Source organism: Triticum aestivum, chromosome 7D (assembly GCF_018294505.1).
Source record: "Triticum aestivum cultivar Chinese Spring chromosome 7D, IWGSC CS RefSeq v2.1, whole genome shotgun sequence".
In the NCBI taxonomy this organism is placed as follows: domain Eukaryota; kingdom Viridiplantae; phylum Streptophyta; class Magnoliopsida; order Poales; family Poaceae; genus Triticum; species Triticum aestivum.
This window is the reverse complement of record NC_057814.1, coordinates 584827679-584844856: the sequence shown is the minus strand read 5'-3', so window position 1 is coordinate 584844856 and position 17178 is coordinate 584827679. Positions and strand designations below refer to the sequence as shown.

The 17178-nt window shown below is 42.4% G+C and overlaps 1 protein-coding gene and 1 pseudogene across 1 annotated transcript; both read left to right on the top strand.

Moving 5' to 3' along the window:
* Positions 1 to 11620: 11620 nt before the first annotated feature.
* Positions 11621 to 12341, top strand: LOC123167547 (cortical cell-delineating protein-like). Its single transcript, XM_044585385.1, has one exon. It carries the CDS (start codon positions 11665 to 11667, stop codon positions 12064 to 12066), a length of 402 nt encoding a protein of 133 aa, XP_044441320.1. The 5' UTR covers positions 11621 to 11664; the 3' UTR covers positions 12067 to 12341.
* Positions 12342 to 16170: 3829 nt separating this feature from the next.
* On the top strand, positions 16171 to 16817 carry LOC123163977 (cortical cell-delineating protein-like; annotated as a pseudogene).
* The last annotated feature ends 361 nt before the right edge of the window (positions 16818 to 17178 follow it).

The following is a 17178-nucleotide window of genomic DNA, read 5'->3' as shown; positions in this document are numbered from 1 at the left end:
ATCTCAACACTGAACTTTTAGTCACTCTTATAGGAATATTTACATCATAAAATTTTGTTCAATGTAATACATTGTTTGGCTAAGCTTAAGGTTATTTGTATCCACGTCTGGACCTCCCATTCCCGGCGCCTGAGTTGTTGATTGCTTCTGTTAGTTTGATCTCACTATTAGTTAACATGAGGTCTAGTGACACCAAAGTTTTTGGGACACTCGCTTCCACATGGGCACTATATATGGCGGTAGATGGTGATGTAAGAAACATCGTCCAGAGAACTAGTAAAAAGAACATGTTTCATATGATCCAATATATTTCTGGTAGTACATATATATACAAGTAAAATGTGAGTATCTCTTATTTATAATTGAATTGTGTCACCGTGTAATGTAGATATCCTAGTTGGTAATTGATTTGTAGATATCTTGCCGCTCGCACTAGTCACTAATTCACTGGTAGATATATATCTTACTGCTCCTATTAGTCTCAATTTCACTTAAATTGTGGAAAATACAAAAAAATATTTATATCAACAGCATAGATTCAAAATATCCCTCAAACATTTATTGGGAACAACATATGATCATTTATCCATAACATTTAGATTGCATGTGCTAATTGGACAATGCTAGATAATAGACCTTTCTAGCCGGCCCATCACTGTCAAGTGTCCCTAAGCTGTTAGTGAGCAAGATTCACTATTGGGTCTTAGGCTGGTCGTAATGGGAGTATCAAGCGGTATCATGTATGCCAACTAGACTTTTTGGATGATTTGGCACACAATTAAATGAGGGAAGAGAGGATCTGACATCATATCATGATACCGTGTCATATTAAATGTTGTAGTACTTTGTGTCATGCATGGCAATTAATAAGGAAAGCTAAGATACTAACATATGATACTATCTACTCCCTCCGTCCGGTGAAGAGTGTACATCTAGCTTTAAAATATGTCCACAAAAGAGTGTACTTCTATCTTCCCAATGCACTCTAAAGTGGGAAAATTACCTCTCTCTCATCACACGGTAATCAAGACCAATAGCAATATACACATGGTCTTTTTAATTTCTACATGCACTTAGCTCATTGGGGGTTGGATGATTAAAGAGGAGAGAGATGGTAGCTTGCACCTTTCCAATGCATTCTTTACTCAACTCCATAATTTTTCTTAAAATTTCTAGATGTACATTCTTCACCGGGCGGAGGGAGTATGCATTACGGAAGTAGTATCATACACTAGTATCGTATGCATGATACGAGTAAATGATACTCCCCATTACGACCACCCTTAAGCCTCTCATCCTGACAATTTTTGGATCCTTATGACCTGGCAGTTCCTTACTGGCAGTGATGCCACGTATTACTGTTGGATAAATCCAAGAGCCCATAGTGACGTTTCACTGTCGGGCGGAGACACACGGACTGAGATCCGATGCCTTGACAGAGCCCAGGCATCGATGAACAGTGTCGTGCCTTCACTGCCTACACCAATTTTCCTTCTACAAAAGAATGCAAGGATCCGGCGCCTCCACCACATTTTCCTTTGGCTCAGCAGTTGGCGACACCACAATGTTGGCCTCCAGCAGCGTAGGATCCTCACGACCCAGCTCACAACAACTCAGCTTGCTTACGGCCGGCTTCCAACTCCATGGCTCGCCCATCGTCATTCAAATTTGTCTCCCCTAGCAACCTTTGGCGCGTTGGTGGTGGGCCAGCTAACGCCTGACACCATGGCCAGTGCAGGCCTTGCTTTGCCACAGGCTAGCCAGCTTCAGTTGGAAAATAATAGGTATATAAAGACTATCGGACTTCTTCTCACTCGATCGTCCACCAACCTGCTTGCTCATTCTTTTCTTCAACATAAAAAACTTCCAAAAATACAACCAATGGCGCCTTTAGGAAAGAACATCTCTTGAGCCGTGCTCCTAATTGTCATCGTCGCCGCTAGTATGTACGTGCACGTGTATGAACGGTTGTAAATATATGTCTCTCCTAACAACTAATGTTTTGGCATTGAAATGACTGATGTATAAAACTTAATATGTTGTTTTGATTAATCTTTTCGAAATATGTTGTTTTGATTAATTTTTCGGCTAAATTAACCACATTCTTGCATGTGCTAGTATGTCCATTGTGTCCAATGGTGCTTGGATGCGAGTCGATTGAATGCCGGCACCAGAGCGGCAATTATAGAGGACTGTGCTTTGGCTTTACCGACGGTTGCTATCATACATGCCTAGCTGAAAGCTCCGATAACCAGTGGGGCCAATGTGACTGCCTTAAATGCTACTGCTATACATGCTAGTCTGAGATTGTTGTTGTTGCTAGCGCTCCGATACAGCTGGGAAAAATCAAATGTAATGATCTGAAACTTGTGTTATTGATAAAAGGATTGGGGTATATATACCATCTGTATAGACGCCTCAAAGGCGGTAATTACAACAGGACACGTCCGTACAGACACACGTGTCCATACGGTGCTGGGAAGCACCTCTACGGATGGTCACGTCTGTTCGGGCATTGGACACCTAATTAACCGTGTAATACGGTTCAAATCTAATCCTAACACTAGTAGAAAACAGGGCATCGGTCCCGGTTCCAGAGGGCCTTTAGTCCCAGTTCTACAACCGAGACAAAATGATCGGGACTAATGCCCATTACTTTTAGTCCCAGTTGGCTTACGAACTGGGACTAAAGGAGCTCCACATGGCCGCTGTGGGGCGCCCAGGCAGGAGGACCTTTAGTCTCGGTTGGTAACACCGATCGGGACTAAAAGGAAGCCACGCGTCAGCAGGTCCCAGGCGCTGGGGTTTTTGTTTTCTTAAGGGGGAGGGGTTAGGGGTTTTGGAGGGATTAGGGGTTTCGTATTGTGTTAGCTAGCTACTACATATAGAGAGAAGTGACCTCTCTTTCTTCGTGCTTGGTCGACGCTAGCTACTACATATAGAGAGAACTCAACACAAGCTAGTAAGCAAATGAAGGAACCATTAATTACACAAGATCGCCATGAACATATATAAAGAGAGAAGTGACCTCTCTTTCTTCGTGCTTGGTCGAACAACAAGTTTTCATATATCTATCCGACGATACAACATATATACAATATAACATCTCTTACAATTAATCCCTAACATCATCTACCTAAGACCTATTTGCAATTCCATATGGTATTCTCCATGTTTAGGTATGACGTGGTCAAGAAAGAATCCCGCCAATTCCTCTTGAATTGCTCGTATGCGATCATGTGGTAGGAGTTCATCCCGCATCTGCCAGATCTAATTTAAAGAAGGGGGTCAATACATATATATAAATGAAACTCAACACAATTGATGGTAATAAAAAAGAATTGTGAATATTGTTTAAGTACTTCTAATTGTTTTGAAGTTATGCCTCGCTCAAGGGTCGAGTTGCGAATGAACTCGCAAATGTAGTATCCACATAAATTAGTCCCAGGTGCCTGCCAGAAGCACTTTACGAGAATAGAGTTCAATCAAACTGATAATCAAGCATGATAATGGTATTGATAAAACTAGAATCAATGAGTGATGCACGAAACTAGCTAGTACTACTTACTTTGGGGTGCGTAAATCGCAGCTCCTTATTCAGACCCGGGACCATTTCGGTGAACTTTTCCCAAACCGTACTCGGCAAAGAAAATGATTACTTGATATCAGGAAATGAACGAAAGCTGCCCATATGGTGCGATAATGATTGAACTTACCTCTGGAGCATTTCACTCATGTACGCACACTCCTTTTTCTCTTTACGTCTCGAGTCTAAGACAGTTACTAATGCCCCGTCAAGCTTAATGGATAGTAGAATAAAGTGGAACCTACGCACACATAACTCATGAATTACACTTAACCCCGAGTAAGCAAAACCGAATATGCACAAGATAGTAACACTCACTGGAAATTGTAAAGAAAGAGTATTTCCCTTTTGTTTTGATGTCGAAGGAACGCTTTTAGCAAGTTATCCTCAGTATCTTCGGTTCTGTTTTGCACCTTCCATTCATTTACGGTATTTGGGCTAATGAACCCAATGTCATAGATTTGTCCTCTTTTGCATTCGATCATCTTCAATCTGCATAATATAGTGAGGATAATTACATATACATGCAATGAACGAACTGAGCTTAGACTTAATTACAGAAACAATACTTACAAACAATATCAAGTCATGAGTTGTTTGTCGAGGGCCTCTAGATTGAATAACTGAAATAATTCCACAAATTCAACACGCATCAGGTCGACTCCAATGAAGTCTTGCTCATCTTTAATTCCCAGCATCATACTGTCGGTCCCATCCTTCCTGCAGGTTTCCAAGTACAGTCATGCAATATTCGCATCATCGTTGGTAGATGCGGGAGCTAATCAGGTTTGACGAGAGGCTTCCCGTGCTCGTATCTGAAGACCTCTAGTACATCATCCATTTTAAACCGTACATCATCACCCACGTAATCACCAAGAGTGGTACCAGGCACTAGCCCCGGATGATTAGCGATATCGCTAGGCACCTTGAGCGGGGGGCACGATTACTTCTCCTGTTCGCCGAGCTGGTGAATTTTTTCCCACTTAGTCTTGCAGCACTGGTAGTACTTCCTAAAAAATCTATATGCACTATATTATGCAACAGAGGGATTACATGATTTCAGATTACATCAGTGACAATTTCTTCTAAAATTTTTAATAGGAACATGCCGCGCTGATCAAGTACAGTCATCTCATCACAATACGTCTTTGAACTGGAAACAAGTAGACTAAACCTATCTAGTATGCATCCCAGACTGAACGACTAGAATAAGGCCAGTGTGGTGTGGCCCGACCTGTGCGACTTGGCCATCTGGTGAGCTGCTCTGGTCGATCATATTGAGCCTACCCGGTCAGGAGAAGCTAGGCGCTGTGGTTCGGCATGCAGCAAACCCATCAAGAAAAAAAACCCGCCTATGTGGCATATGCCAGCTGGACCTTACATTTGGGATCCGTCAGTCAGAACGCTCACAAAAATTTAAACAGGGTAAATTATGACAAAACTTTTGCTAAACGGGGTAAAACGGAAGAAATCCCACTAAATGGGGCAATTGCTGTCAAAAATGTCAAAATAGGGGGTAAAAGCAGGAATTCACTAGAAAAAATGATCGGCAGTGTGGCACGCCCCAAATACTAAGCCGGTTTTGGCATGCTTTTGGGATGCTTCTCAGTCGGTTTCCCGAAGATTCCCGGCCGAATTTTTTCCTGCCTTTTTCTTATGTTATTATTCACATTTTTTGTGGTTTGCTATTTTCTTACTTTTTTAGTTTCATTTTATTTTTAGTTATTAAAATTCATGAACGTCTTTTCATTTTACGAACATTTTTCACATTGATTAAACTTTTTTGTTTTGCATAATATTTTTTAAATTCATGAAGACTTCTTCAAACTCATGAAATTTTTAAGAATTAACACTTTTTTGTAATCCCTTAAATATTTTCAACTATCCGAATATTTTTAAAATTCATGGAAGTTTTTCAGTTTACATACATTTTTAAAATTTCGGTTCATTTTGAAAATTCACCAAGAAATTTCTGAATTTGTGAACATTTTTGAAATTTCGGTTCATTTTTTCACCAAGAATTTTCTGAATTTGTGAATATTTTAAAATAACGTATCTTTTTAAAATGCATTAATTTTTTAATTCTCTAACATTTAAATTCATGATTTTTTTAGTTCATGAATAACTTTTCGAACTGAACACTTATTTTTATTGATGAACCCTTTTGGATTGTGAATTACTTTTTGACATTCACGAATAGTTTAGAAATTCGTAAAAAAATATTAGATTCATGAACATATTTTGAATTTCAGAATATGTTTTTCAATTGTGAATACTTTTAAATAAAAATAATGCCTAACTAGAACAATAAACAAGGTAAACTTGTTCTCCCTGGATCTCACTGCTTTCTTCCTACCGCCGGTAGCAAAGGTCACGAGATTAGTTATTTAAAATGGGCCTTCTATCACGGACGTGGGATTGATTTATCGCTCGTTCGGCTAGACACATGTAGATGAGTGTTTTCTACAAAATGTGAGCTGTCCTAGCCCATGTAGGCTAGCGCTCGCGAGCGTGTGAGCGAGGGCTAGTGAAGCTGGCTCTCACTGGACTCATTGGGGACTGAGGCAACTATTGTATTTCTTTGTGCATGTGTTGATCAATGGTCGTAGTACAAATGAGTAATTCCAATGTGGAGAATGGCCATCCAAACAAGTTTCAGAATTGAGCCTCTCATCCAAATTCCAATTGGCAATTCTATGCATATCCAAACAAGAGAATTCAGGTTCAATGTCAATATCAAAGTCAAGTGGATTTGATATTGGGCCCAATTCAATTCCATGGCCTTGAATATCAACATCCAAACAGAGTTATAAGGATTCCATAACCTTTGCAATTGGAGGCCCAACAACTTCCTATATTAGAGGAAGCACTCATGGCAGGTGATCCGCCTGCGCCCCATCTTTTCTTTTCTAGGCCCGCCAAATTTAGTTTTCTGGTGTCTTTTTTTCCACCGATTTTGGGACGGTTCTACAACCATCCTTGAACCAGTATATGTATACACACACACACACACACACACACACACACACACACACACACACACACACACACACACACACACACACATATATATCTTTTTGTTGGTTTTATCGGTTTTCTTGTGCTTTCTTTTATTTTCTGTTTTGCCCGTTTTCAGTTTTTTTAGATTATTGAACATTTTTTCAAATCACAAACATTTTCTGGATCCTCAATCAATTTTTGTATTCAGAGATGTTCTTTAATCTGTGAACATTCTTTCTAATTCACAAACATGTTCTGAATTTATGAACATTTTTCGAATCCATCAACAATTTTCAAATTCATGAACTATTTATTACTGCAAACAGTTAATGAACCCAAGATTTTTGTGAATATGTGGACATTCCTAAAAATCTACTATAATTTTTTGAATTGATGAACATTGTTTGCATTCAACATTTTTGGAATCCGTGAACATTTTTATCAAATTCATGACATTTTATAAATTGGCAAACGTTTTTGAATATTTGAAAACTATTTTTTGATATCTTGGAATTTTTTGCGTCCCTCTAGGACAATTTTTCGTTTTTTTCGAATTTGTTTTTACCTGTGAACCAACCGAGTCAGCTCCTATACGCGAATAAATATAATAGACCCAATTGGTTGGCTCACTAGGTACCGCCCGAGTGCGCATTGCCGACCACTAAGTATCCCACGTGTATTACACGTGAGACATGAGCGCGGGAGCTATTTCTGGCCAATTGGGAGTCATCCAGTGAGCTAACCTACAGGGATCGACAAAGTGGGCTGGCCCAAATTAGCAACTACTGGTTCTGGGTAGCTTCCAAGACCGATTTGTGGAATCTTGCACCCGGTTTGGCTGATTTTTGGAATGATCCACACGTTTTGTGTGTTTTTTGTTATTGATTTTCATCGTTTTGTATTTATGTATTTTTTACTTTTTTCAAAATACAATTTGACATTTTTGAAATACAGGTTGAACTTTTTCTATATACAAATTGAATATTTTTAAGATACAATTTTATATTTTCCATTTACTCGTCGAATATTTTTGCAAGTATATATTTAATACTGTATTTTTTAAATGCACATTGAATTTCTTTTAAATACGCAATGAACATTTTTTTTAAACACACATTGTACTTGAATATTTTTTAAACGTGCGAACATAGTTTCGAATGTCATGAATGTGTTTGAATGGTACAAAAAATTCTTTTCATATTTACTCAAAAGAAATTATATTGTATAAATACATGTTGAACATTTTCCTAATACACATTACATATTTATAAAATTCTCGTTGACCCCTTTTCAAATACATGTTGAACATTTCTCAAATGCTCATTGAATGTTTTTAAATACATGAATACCTTTTTATATAGACACATAGATCTTTGTTAAAAGCCTTATGAGCATATTTTAAAAAAAATTGAACATTTTTTCATATTCCTAAACCTTTTTTAATGCTATGAAATAGTTTTTTTTTTCAAATTATGCAAACAAATATTTACATGGTATGAACATTTGAAAACATGTCACGAACTGTTATTTTAGATATGTGAAGATATTTTAAAGGTGAATTTTTTGGAGCGATACAATTCTTTTTTCGAATATTTTAAAGGCAGTCATTGATGGATGTTAATACTGATTGGCTTATACTAGGGCCGATCAATGTTGTCTTTGGCGCGGCCCTTTAAATTTAGTACATTCCAACCTCCCGTCCACTCCACATGTATCGAGCACCACTCCCTCCAGGCCTTTACCGTTCCCGGCCGTCGACCACCGTGGACCTCTCTCCCGTCCCAAACTCGTATTCCTTCCCTTGTTCGACCCCTCCTTCACGGTGCCGATCTGTTGTCCGAAGAGAGCCCGATGCTACCGTCGGCACTGTGAGCCGCATCAACGCAGATCGGCCCTCACCATGCTCAGTTAGAGTTATATGGCTTGGGTCAATTCACAAGTTCATGTGTGCCACTACTGGTCGCACCCGACCATGGCTCCCTGAGCTTCATGGTTGGTTGACTTGTCCCTCAAGATGATAGAGGTACCCCATCTAGAAGATGGGTCTAAGTCGCCAGTCTGGCCAATGTCAAGGTCACTAGGTTGGCTTTCGGCCTTGCTGATCATATCTAGATGTCATATCCTCATCACTACGACTAACACGATTTTACATTTACGGCTTTGAGTAGTAAATATTTTATGAATCAGCCCATGAAATACATAAACTCTTAACATGTTGAGTCTCCTTTAGGTCATGTGAGGCCAACCCAATGGTGTTTCAGTTTCATTGTACAATTAGGCGGGCTACACTGGTCATATTTAAAGCAAACAAAGTATTTAGTCCGTCCAAATTCATAGGGCGCGTAGTGAAAAACTTAAAATCCAAGAGTAGAAGTCGTCATGCATCTCGTGCACCTTGTTCTCTCCAAGTGATTATTTCACACGTGAAAATAGCCAACCAACAGGTTGCCGTCGGTCCGTCTCGTCTCCGAGTGGCCTTAGGGCCATGTCAACAAGGTGGATCCCGGCCCTTGCCGGCGGGAGGGCTCTGTTTTTATGTGTTCCTTCGAGTTTTGTTAGGGTTTGTGTCCTCGGGAAGACGAGACGGCGGCGGCTCCCAATAGATGGAATAAGGTTCTCTCGGCTTAGCTCCCGTCCCAGTGGTGTGTCTAGCATCGTCGGTGAAGGTATGGAGGTGTGTCTCTGGCGGATCTGTCCTTGGTGGATTAATTCGGATCTGGTCATAGTTAGTCTACGTTGGTGTGTCTTCAGGTTGGATCATTCTGATCTACCCTACTCTTCATCGGCGGTGGTTGTTATTCTACTGCATTGGTCGTATGAGGCCTTCGCATGATGACTTTTTGACTGTCTACTACAACAAGTTTTGCTTGACTCAGGCGAGAAAGGGGCGATGGCGGCGGCGCACTTTCATCTCGCTTCAATGCTTGTAGTCGTCTATAATTGTTCGTTATACTTTCATAATTGAAGATGAATAGAACGGAAGTTTTTCTCGAAAAAAATCCAACCAACACCCCACAAAACCCCTCTTAATTGTTGTGTCTAATGTCCCTTCAATTTCCGCAATGAAGCAAAAAAAGGCATGTATTAGTGGAGGTGCTCGTTTGGTTATTAGGAAATTAATTACGCATGCATGGTCCAATCAACGCCGAGAAAAAACACCATGCGATGGTGCAAGCACCTTCACTTGAAGAGAGATTAACACTTGCTTTTCATCTAGCCCTGCCCTTGACCTGCCGTTTTGGCGGCCCATGGGAGGAGGAGAATTCCGGTGCCTCCGCTTTGACTAGTAGTTTATATTAGAGTTTTTAGTCTTTATAGGTGCGGTGCTCGTACGAATGGCAATGCTTTTTCTTCGAGTTTGTATTCTGGGCTCTGATCCTCCTCAAGTTTGTCCATCAGGACATACTCGACGGAGCTCCGGCGTAAATTCCCGCTCGTCTTCTTAGGCAGTGAGGTTAAGGTTTCTCATTGTGTGGCTATACTTGGTGTCAGGTGTTTTAGATATATTCAAGGGTCCAATAGTGACGACTGCGTATATAGGGCGCTGGTCATTAGAGGCACGTGCACAAAGATTTCTGGCTGTCATCAACAAGGTCAAGCCGGCGCCGATAGGGGAGCGGTGACAACGGCGCGTCGATGCTTGTTCTGGCAGCGGTGGTGGTCGTTTGGTGCTCTTGGAATCTCGATATAATTTAATTATGTTTCCATGTTTTGTACTCCCGATGAACTTTGATAATAGATCTGGACCCTTTTTCGGAGAAAAAGATCTATCTTGCTCCATGGCATTTAAGCAGTATCTTGTTCAGAGGGAGGCGGCGGAGCAGTCCGCGCGTCACCACCGCGGGACGGAGCCGGACGCCAACGTGGACGGGCGTCTCCTCGCCTGGGTGTACCGCCACACGCTCATGACCACGGAGACGGACGCTCGCCGCCTCCAACGGAAGAACACCAAGGCGCTCCGGCTGGCCATTGAGCAGTCGGAGCGCGAGGCGAAGGAGGCAGCGGCGGAGAAGGTTCGGGTGGCAAGGCTGAAGCGGGAGCAGGACAGGGCGGTCCGTCGGAGAAGGGGCTCATCATCCTCTTCGACTCTGACTCCGACGGCGGCGACAGCTGCACCTCGTCGTCCGACGACCAAGACCCTCCACCAGCCGCGGACGCCTACAGCTGCGCCGGCGAGGAAGTGGTGATTTCGGCCCCCCTCCTCCTCAATGTTTATATCGTTTTAGTTGTAGAAGTTTATAAACTTGTCCGTGGACGAACTATGATCTTTTGGTGGTGAAGTATGTTTATCCGTTTGCACCCGATCTTGTGCTTCTTTGTAGCTCAATTTTGTTGTCCGTCGTCTGATCTTGTAGGATAGATCAACGTGTGCATGAGTAGTATGGATATAAGACATCGGATATGAGATACGCGGATGCAGAATGGCAAATATGAGGGGTGCCCGGGCACGTCTGCGGGTGTTTGAGGAGCCGGATTTGCCAAGTCCGGCTGTAGATGCTCTTATATTTAGAAACGGAGAGAGTAGTTGATAAATGGGGCCGGATTAACTAATAATTCTACAGCTAGCTGAGCATACGTGTCCATGCATGTCAACGAGCCAGTAGAACAAACCAAAGTACGAAACGTAAAGTAGACACATGGAATCAAAACCATACAACACAATGGCCTATATACGCCTCCCGTGAACCGGATGATCGGGGTATGCCAGCTCGTAGCGCTGGCATGCCCGATATATTCCTTTGTCCGTTGCTATGCTCCACAAATGGGAGTACTTTTCTTTTTTTGAAACTAAAGCAAAGTCTCATGGCTCAGCTATCAGGTTTTGTTCTTTGGCGAACAGATTATGCTCCAATGGTGGTACACACGTAACATGCTAGTACAATAATTAACAGTTGCACATGATCTTTACAAATTACGTCAAGGGTCAAAATAATTGGCTCGACTAATCATGACATGAACGAGTCACTTGCATGCACTTGCACACTACACCTGGCCTATAAATACCACCCCAAACAACCCAAGAAAACCATCCCACGCTAGCAAAGCCTACCAAGCTTAGCCACAAACCAGTAAGAGCAATGGCGCCCTCCAAGCTCGCCCTCTTCCTCGCCCTGAACCTGGTCCTCCTCGCCGCCGTACAGGGCTGCGGGCCCTACTGCCCTCCTGTCATCCCTACCCCGCCGATCCGCCCACCGCCTGCCGTGCCATCGACCGGCGGGGGCAGCTGCCCTATCAACACGTTGAAGCTGGGCGTGTGCGCCAACGTGCTGAACCTACTGAAGCTCAGGATCAGTGTGCCGGCGAACGAGCAGTGCTGCCCGCTCCTGGGCGGGCTCGCCGACCTCGACGCCGCTGTGTGCCTCTGCACCGCCATCAGGGCCAACATTCTCGGCATCAAGCTGAACGTGCCTATCGACTTGACCCTCCTCCTCAACCAGTGCGGCAAGAAGTGCCCGGCCAACTTCACCTGCCCCATCTGATCCATCCATCCATGGATGAATATTGTACATGCATAATCGTTCTACTCGTAACCAGTTTGCATGTCATACGCGCGCGCCATACGTATGCTTTTTCTGTTACAGTTCATATGTCAAGCGTTTGCATGGGCTGCCCTCGCTCGTGCATGCATGCTTGATAAGCTTGTGATTGATCAATGTCATTGTCTCCCGTTATGTTATCTAAATGCATGATTTGCATATTTGTAAAAGGATATACATACTTGTACACGTACCTGGAATAAAAAGTTTGTTCAATACTTCAAGTTGGGTTAACTCGACCCGTGATGTGCCAGCTTGAGTTGCATATTCATATTTAAGCGCATGCATGATTGCATCAATCATGATCAGATTCACATCTTTTCCCATGCATTAGGTACATCTTCTTTCTGTTTTGCCTAAATGATTCTTGATAAAATTAAAGTTCATGCTGAAGATCTTTCTTCTTCTCTTATGCCACCTTTTACATCTTGATGTTCGCTGATCCATAAAAAACCAAGCATGCTTGCATCGTACTACTAATTATTCCGCATGCCATATGTACACTGGTAGATGTCATAAGTGCATGCACCCATACTTAAGTTTTTTCTGAGCACAATACAATCATAGATGCTCACATACACTCACTTGTATGAACACATGCACACACACCCTACCGGTAGGAGCGCCTCTAAGATACTGAACTAGCATATACCATTTGAGATTGACGAAATCACCACCGATGCCTCGTAGTAGATGGGAACATCTCCTCTCACTGAACGAACATCGTCATGTGGCACTTGTGATAAGCAGCCAAACTTGATGAGGAAAGACTTAAATAAATCTAGAAAATTGCGAGTACCGCTGTCAAGTCTAACTGATGGGCTAATTCCACCGCAAGTAAACTAACCATTTGAGTTGTGCTCAATTCGCTATTTAAATTAGCATAATATATTCTACAGTGAATGTGTATGGGTGATCCGTTGTTGTATCCTGTTGTGGCATCTAACTGATTCACACATTTTACTAGTATGTATGCACGTGGAATGCACTTTTGAACATTATGGGGGTGATTTCGATAGGGAAAACATAGACTTGCTAATAGATTCAAGGGGAATTTTTTTTGTTGATGTATAGATGCAGAAATAAATTATATTATAAAGAAAATTGGAACTATTATATGCAATCCACTCAATTTGCTAACAAAGAATCCCAAAAAAATGTTAATACAGAAAATAATTAAAAATGGAATTTAATTTTACTTTTATGTTTCTCCCCCATAACGAACTTTTTTTGGGCTCAACGCTTTGTCAACCTCAACCTGCAACATCGCTGGTCCAAGATGAATCAGTATGGGCCATGTCTCTTGAGAAGGATGAGGCGTTCTAGAACCTGGTGGATGCAACAATCATGCACTATTCATTGCAAATCCCACTACTTTCAACCGTTGGATTTAGGATATAAATGGATAGAATTGATGATCAGCTTCTATTCAAAACTGCTACACTATATAGTAGTATAGATATAAATAAAAGGTCACACAGAATAATAAAAAATTAGTCAAGTCATGTTAACTCGGCCCGTGATATATGGCAACTAATTGTGTAGTACGTACGCAGGCATGCATGATTGCACGAATCATGATACGATCAACGTATTTTCATATTCACTTGCTACATCTTCTTTCTGATCCTTTTCCCTTGTTTTTTTTTATCATTGTGGCGCTCGGACGGATGACAACACGTTTTCTTTGGGTTTGTATTCCAGGCTCTTATCCTCTTTGAGTTCGTCCATCTACAGCCGGACTACGGGTTCTCGTCATCTCCTTGAGGCGATGAGGTTAGGGTTTCTCGTCATATGGCGAGATTTGATGGTAGGTGCTTCAGATATATGAACGGGTTCAATAGCGACAACTACGGCCCCAGGACGCTGGTCCTTACATGCACGTGCAGGAAGACTTCCCGGTTGTCATATATATGATGAGTTACAACAACAGTAACACATTTGGAATGGCTTTTTTAAGCTTAGGCGACAACAATGTAGAATCGAAAAGAAAAAAAATCGATGATGGTTATAAAAAATACTTAGGAGATCCATGAATTAAAATTTAAATATATTTGTGCTAACAAACATGCACATGATATGTGTAGTGCGGGTAAGTTCTACTTTGAACCCACAGACAATAATTATTAGTATGGTGCAAGCAAATTCTAAGTTGAACCTCTAGACAATAATAGTTATGATGTTGTGACACTTTGGACAAGATTTTGGTATTTGCGAATGCCGAGGTGTTTTTCGTCCGGTACCTAGCAATGATGCAGGAACCGCTCCTTATTTGTATGATATTGAGACACAATTTCGGGTTACTAGACGGGTACGGAGCATAGGTTCTACCCAGGTTTGGCTCGTCAGACGACCAGTAACAACACTAACCATGCTTGTTTGGAATTATATTATCAAGAAGTTACAAAGATCAAGAACGCGATGTGCTCGTCAGGTTCATGGTGAACTCGACGAGTAGGGGGTGGACTCTAGAATTTGGGGTACTAATATTTGCTGATTTTAAAGTTGAGAGATCATTGCTTATACTTTTAAGAAAGTTCAGTCACATAAGACTTTTCTGAAAAAACAAGTAGTAACGGGTGACGGCGGCAGGAGCAAGGTTTCAGCCTGAGCCAGCCCTAGCTAGGAGCAAACAGGGGGGCTCTTTATTCACAATAACTTTGTAAATGAAATTTTAGCGTATAGGTTATACGTGAAATGAGATGGGAACGCGGATGCTTAGGTGTTGATCCATAGACTTCAATTCTTAATTTGTTTACGCGCCCTTGTTCACATGAATGTAAGCTAGCTATAATGGTGTTCTCTCACCAAAAAAAGGTTATGATGTGCAACTATTCTGTTTAACTCAATCAAATGGGCTCTATCTTGCACCATGGCATTTATGCAGTATTGAATAGGACCGTCTATATGTCAGGAATCTAGGAAAAACACTCTGCACAGTCCGTTTTTCGAGCCGTTGGATGGCACGATCGTGCCTCCACCTGTTAACCTTCTTCCCCTCACATCTTCCTCCCCCGCGTGATGGTTCCTCCTCCCAATTTATCTACCCTACCCTAACCGGCAGCCTCCGCTTCCGGCTAGCGGGCGGGGCATGTACCCCTCAACCTCCCTCAACCGCCATGCTGCACCCCCCCCCCCCCCCCCACACGCGATCTACAGTATACTCCAGCGACCCCTGCACCTCCAATCTCAACCTGCATCAGTCAACTTTTGGACTCGCTCCCGCCCGTCCTCGTCGTTTTCACCCCTCACAATGTCCCTGCCTTCGGCCTCGCACAAAACAGACTGTAACTGATGCAAAGAAAAATTCCAGGTACCTGGTGTTTAGCAAACGTGTGTAATTCTTCGTTGGCACAACCAGTGGTGCTGGATTAAGTAATTACTCCCTCCGTCCAGAAATACTTGTTAGAGAAATGAATGTATCTAGGCATATTTTAGTTCTAAATACATTCACTTTTATCTATTTGTGCGACAAGTAATTCCGGACAGAGGGAATATTATACAGCGAGCTGAACGGACATGTCCATCTGTGCCAACGAGCCAGTATAATAAACCAGAGTACCATAGATATAATAGACACATGGAATCAAAACCATATAGCTCCTATATGTGTCTCCCGTGACCCTGATGATCAGGGTTACGCCAGCTCGTAGCGCTGTCATGCCAGATATATTCCTTTGTCCGATGCTATGCTCCAGATTATTACGGCTACACTTGTAAACCCATCAAATCTTTATATGCGCACAGAAGACAACATGCATATAAGAGTACTCTTCTTGAAAACTAAAGGAAAGTCTCCTGGCTGGCTCGGCTCTCACTGGATGATGGATGTTACACACGTAACATGCCAGTATAATAATGGTTGCACATAAGTTTTGCAAATTACTACGGCAAGAGTCAAACTAATTAACTCGACTGATAATGACATGCATGCACTTGCACACTACAACCGGCCTATAAATACCACCTCAAACAACCCAAGAAAACCATCCCAAGCTAGCAAAGCCTACAAGCTTAGCCACAGACCAGTAAAATCGATCAGTAGCAATGGCGCCCTCCAAGGTCGCCCTCTTTCTCGTCCTGAACCTGGCCCTCCTTGCCGCCGCCCAGGGCTGCGGACCCTACGCCCGCTGGTCGTCCCTACCCGGCCGATCCACCCACCGCCTGTCGTGCCATCGAGCGGCGGGGGCAGCTGCCCGATCAACACGCTGAAGCTGGGCGTGTGCGCCGACGTGCTGAACCTGGTGAAGCTCAGTATCGGTGTGCCGGAGAACGAGCAGTGCTGCCCGCTCCTGGGCGGGCTCGCCGACCTCGACGCCGCCGTGTGCCTCTGCACCACTATCAGGGCCAACATTCTCGGCATCAAGCTCAACGTCCCCACCGACCTGACCCTCCTCCTCAACCAGTGCGGCAAGAAGTGCGCCTCCGACTTCACCTGCCCCATCTGATCCATCCAACTATCGATGAATATTATACATGCATAATCGTTGTACTCGTAACTAGTTTGCACGTCATACATACGCACCATACGTTTATTTTCTATGTTCCAGTTTGGGTACTATATGTCAGGTGTTTGCATGGGCTCCCTGGCTCGTGCATGCATGCTTGATAAGCTTGTGATTGATCAATGATCAGTGTATCCCATTATGGTATCTAAAGGCACGATTCATGTATTTGTAAAAGGATATACGAAGTTGTCTTGGCAGTACATGAAGTTAATTTGTTCATATGTTTACTAACCCTTTAATAAAAGTTTTATGAATTTTTGTGTGGATAAAGTTTTTAAGATCTAGGAGATATTGATATGAGACGATTAAGAAGAGGCAAAAGCCTAAGCTTGGTCATACCCAAGGCACCCCAAAAAAATATTCAAGAAGTCTCGAGCGTCTAATTTTTATGTGTTCACATGATATGTGTTATTCTTGGAGTGTCGTTTGCATTTTTTTTGCTTTGCTTGTTGGTATTTTACAATCATCATATCCTGATCACATTTGATAGGGAGAGACACACATTGGTCATGACTTTATAGAAAGTTCTGTGCATTTCACTTATATC

Excerpts from the sequence above, each read along its gene's own strand:
- LOC123167547 (XM_044585385.1), top strand. The coding sequence starts at position 11,665 with ATGGCGCCCTCCAAGCTCGCCCTCTTCCTCGCCCTGAACCTGGTCCTC.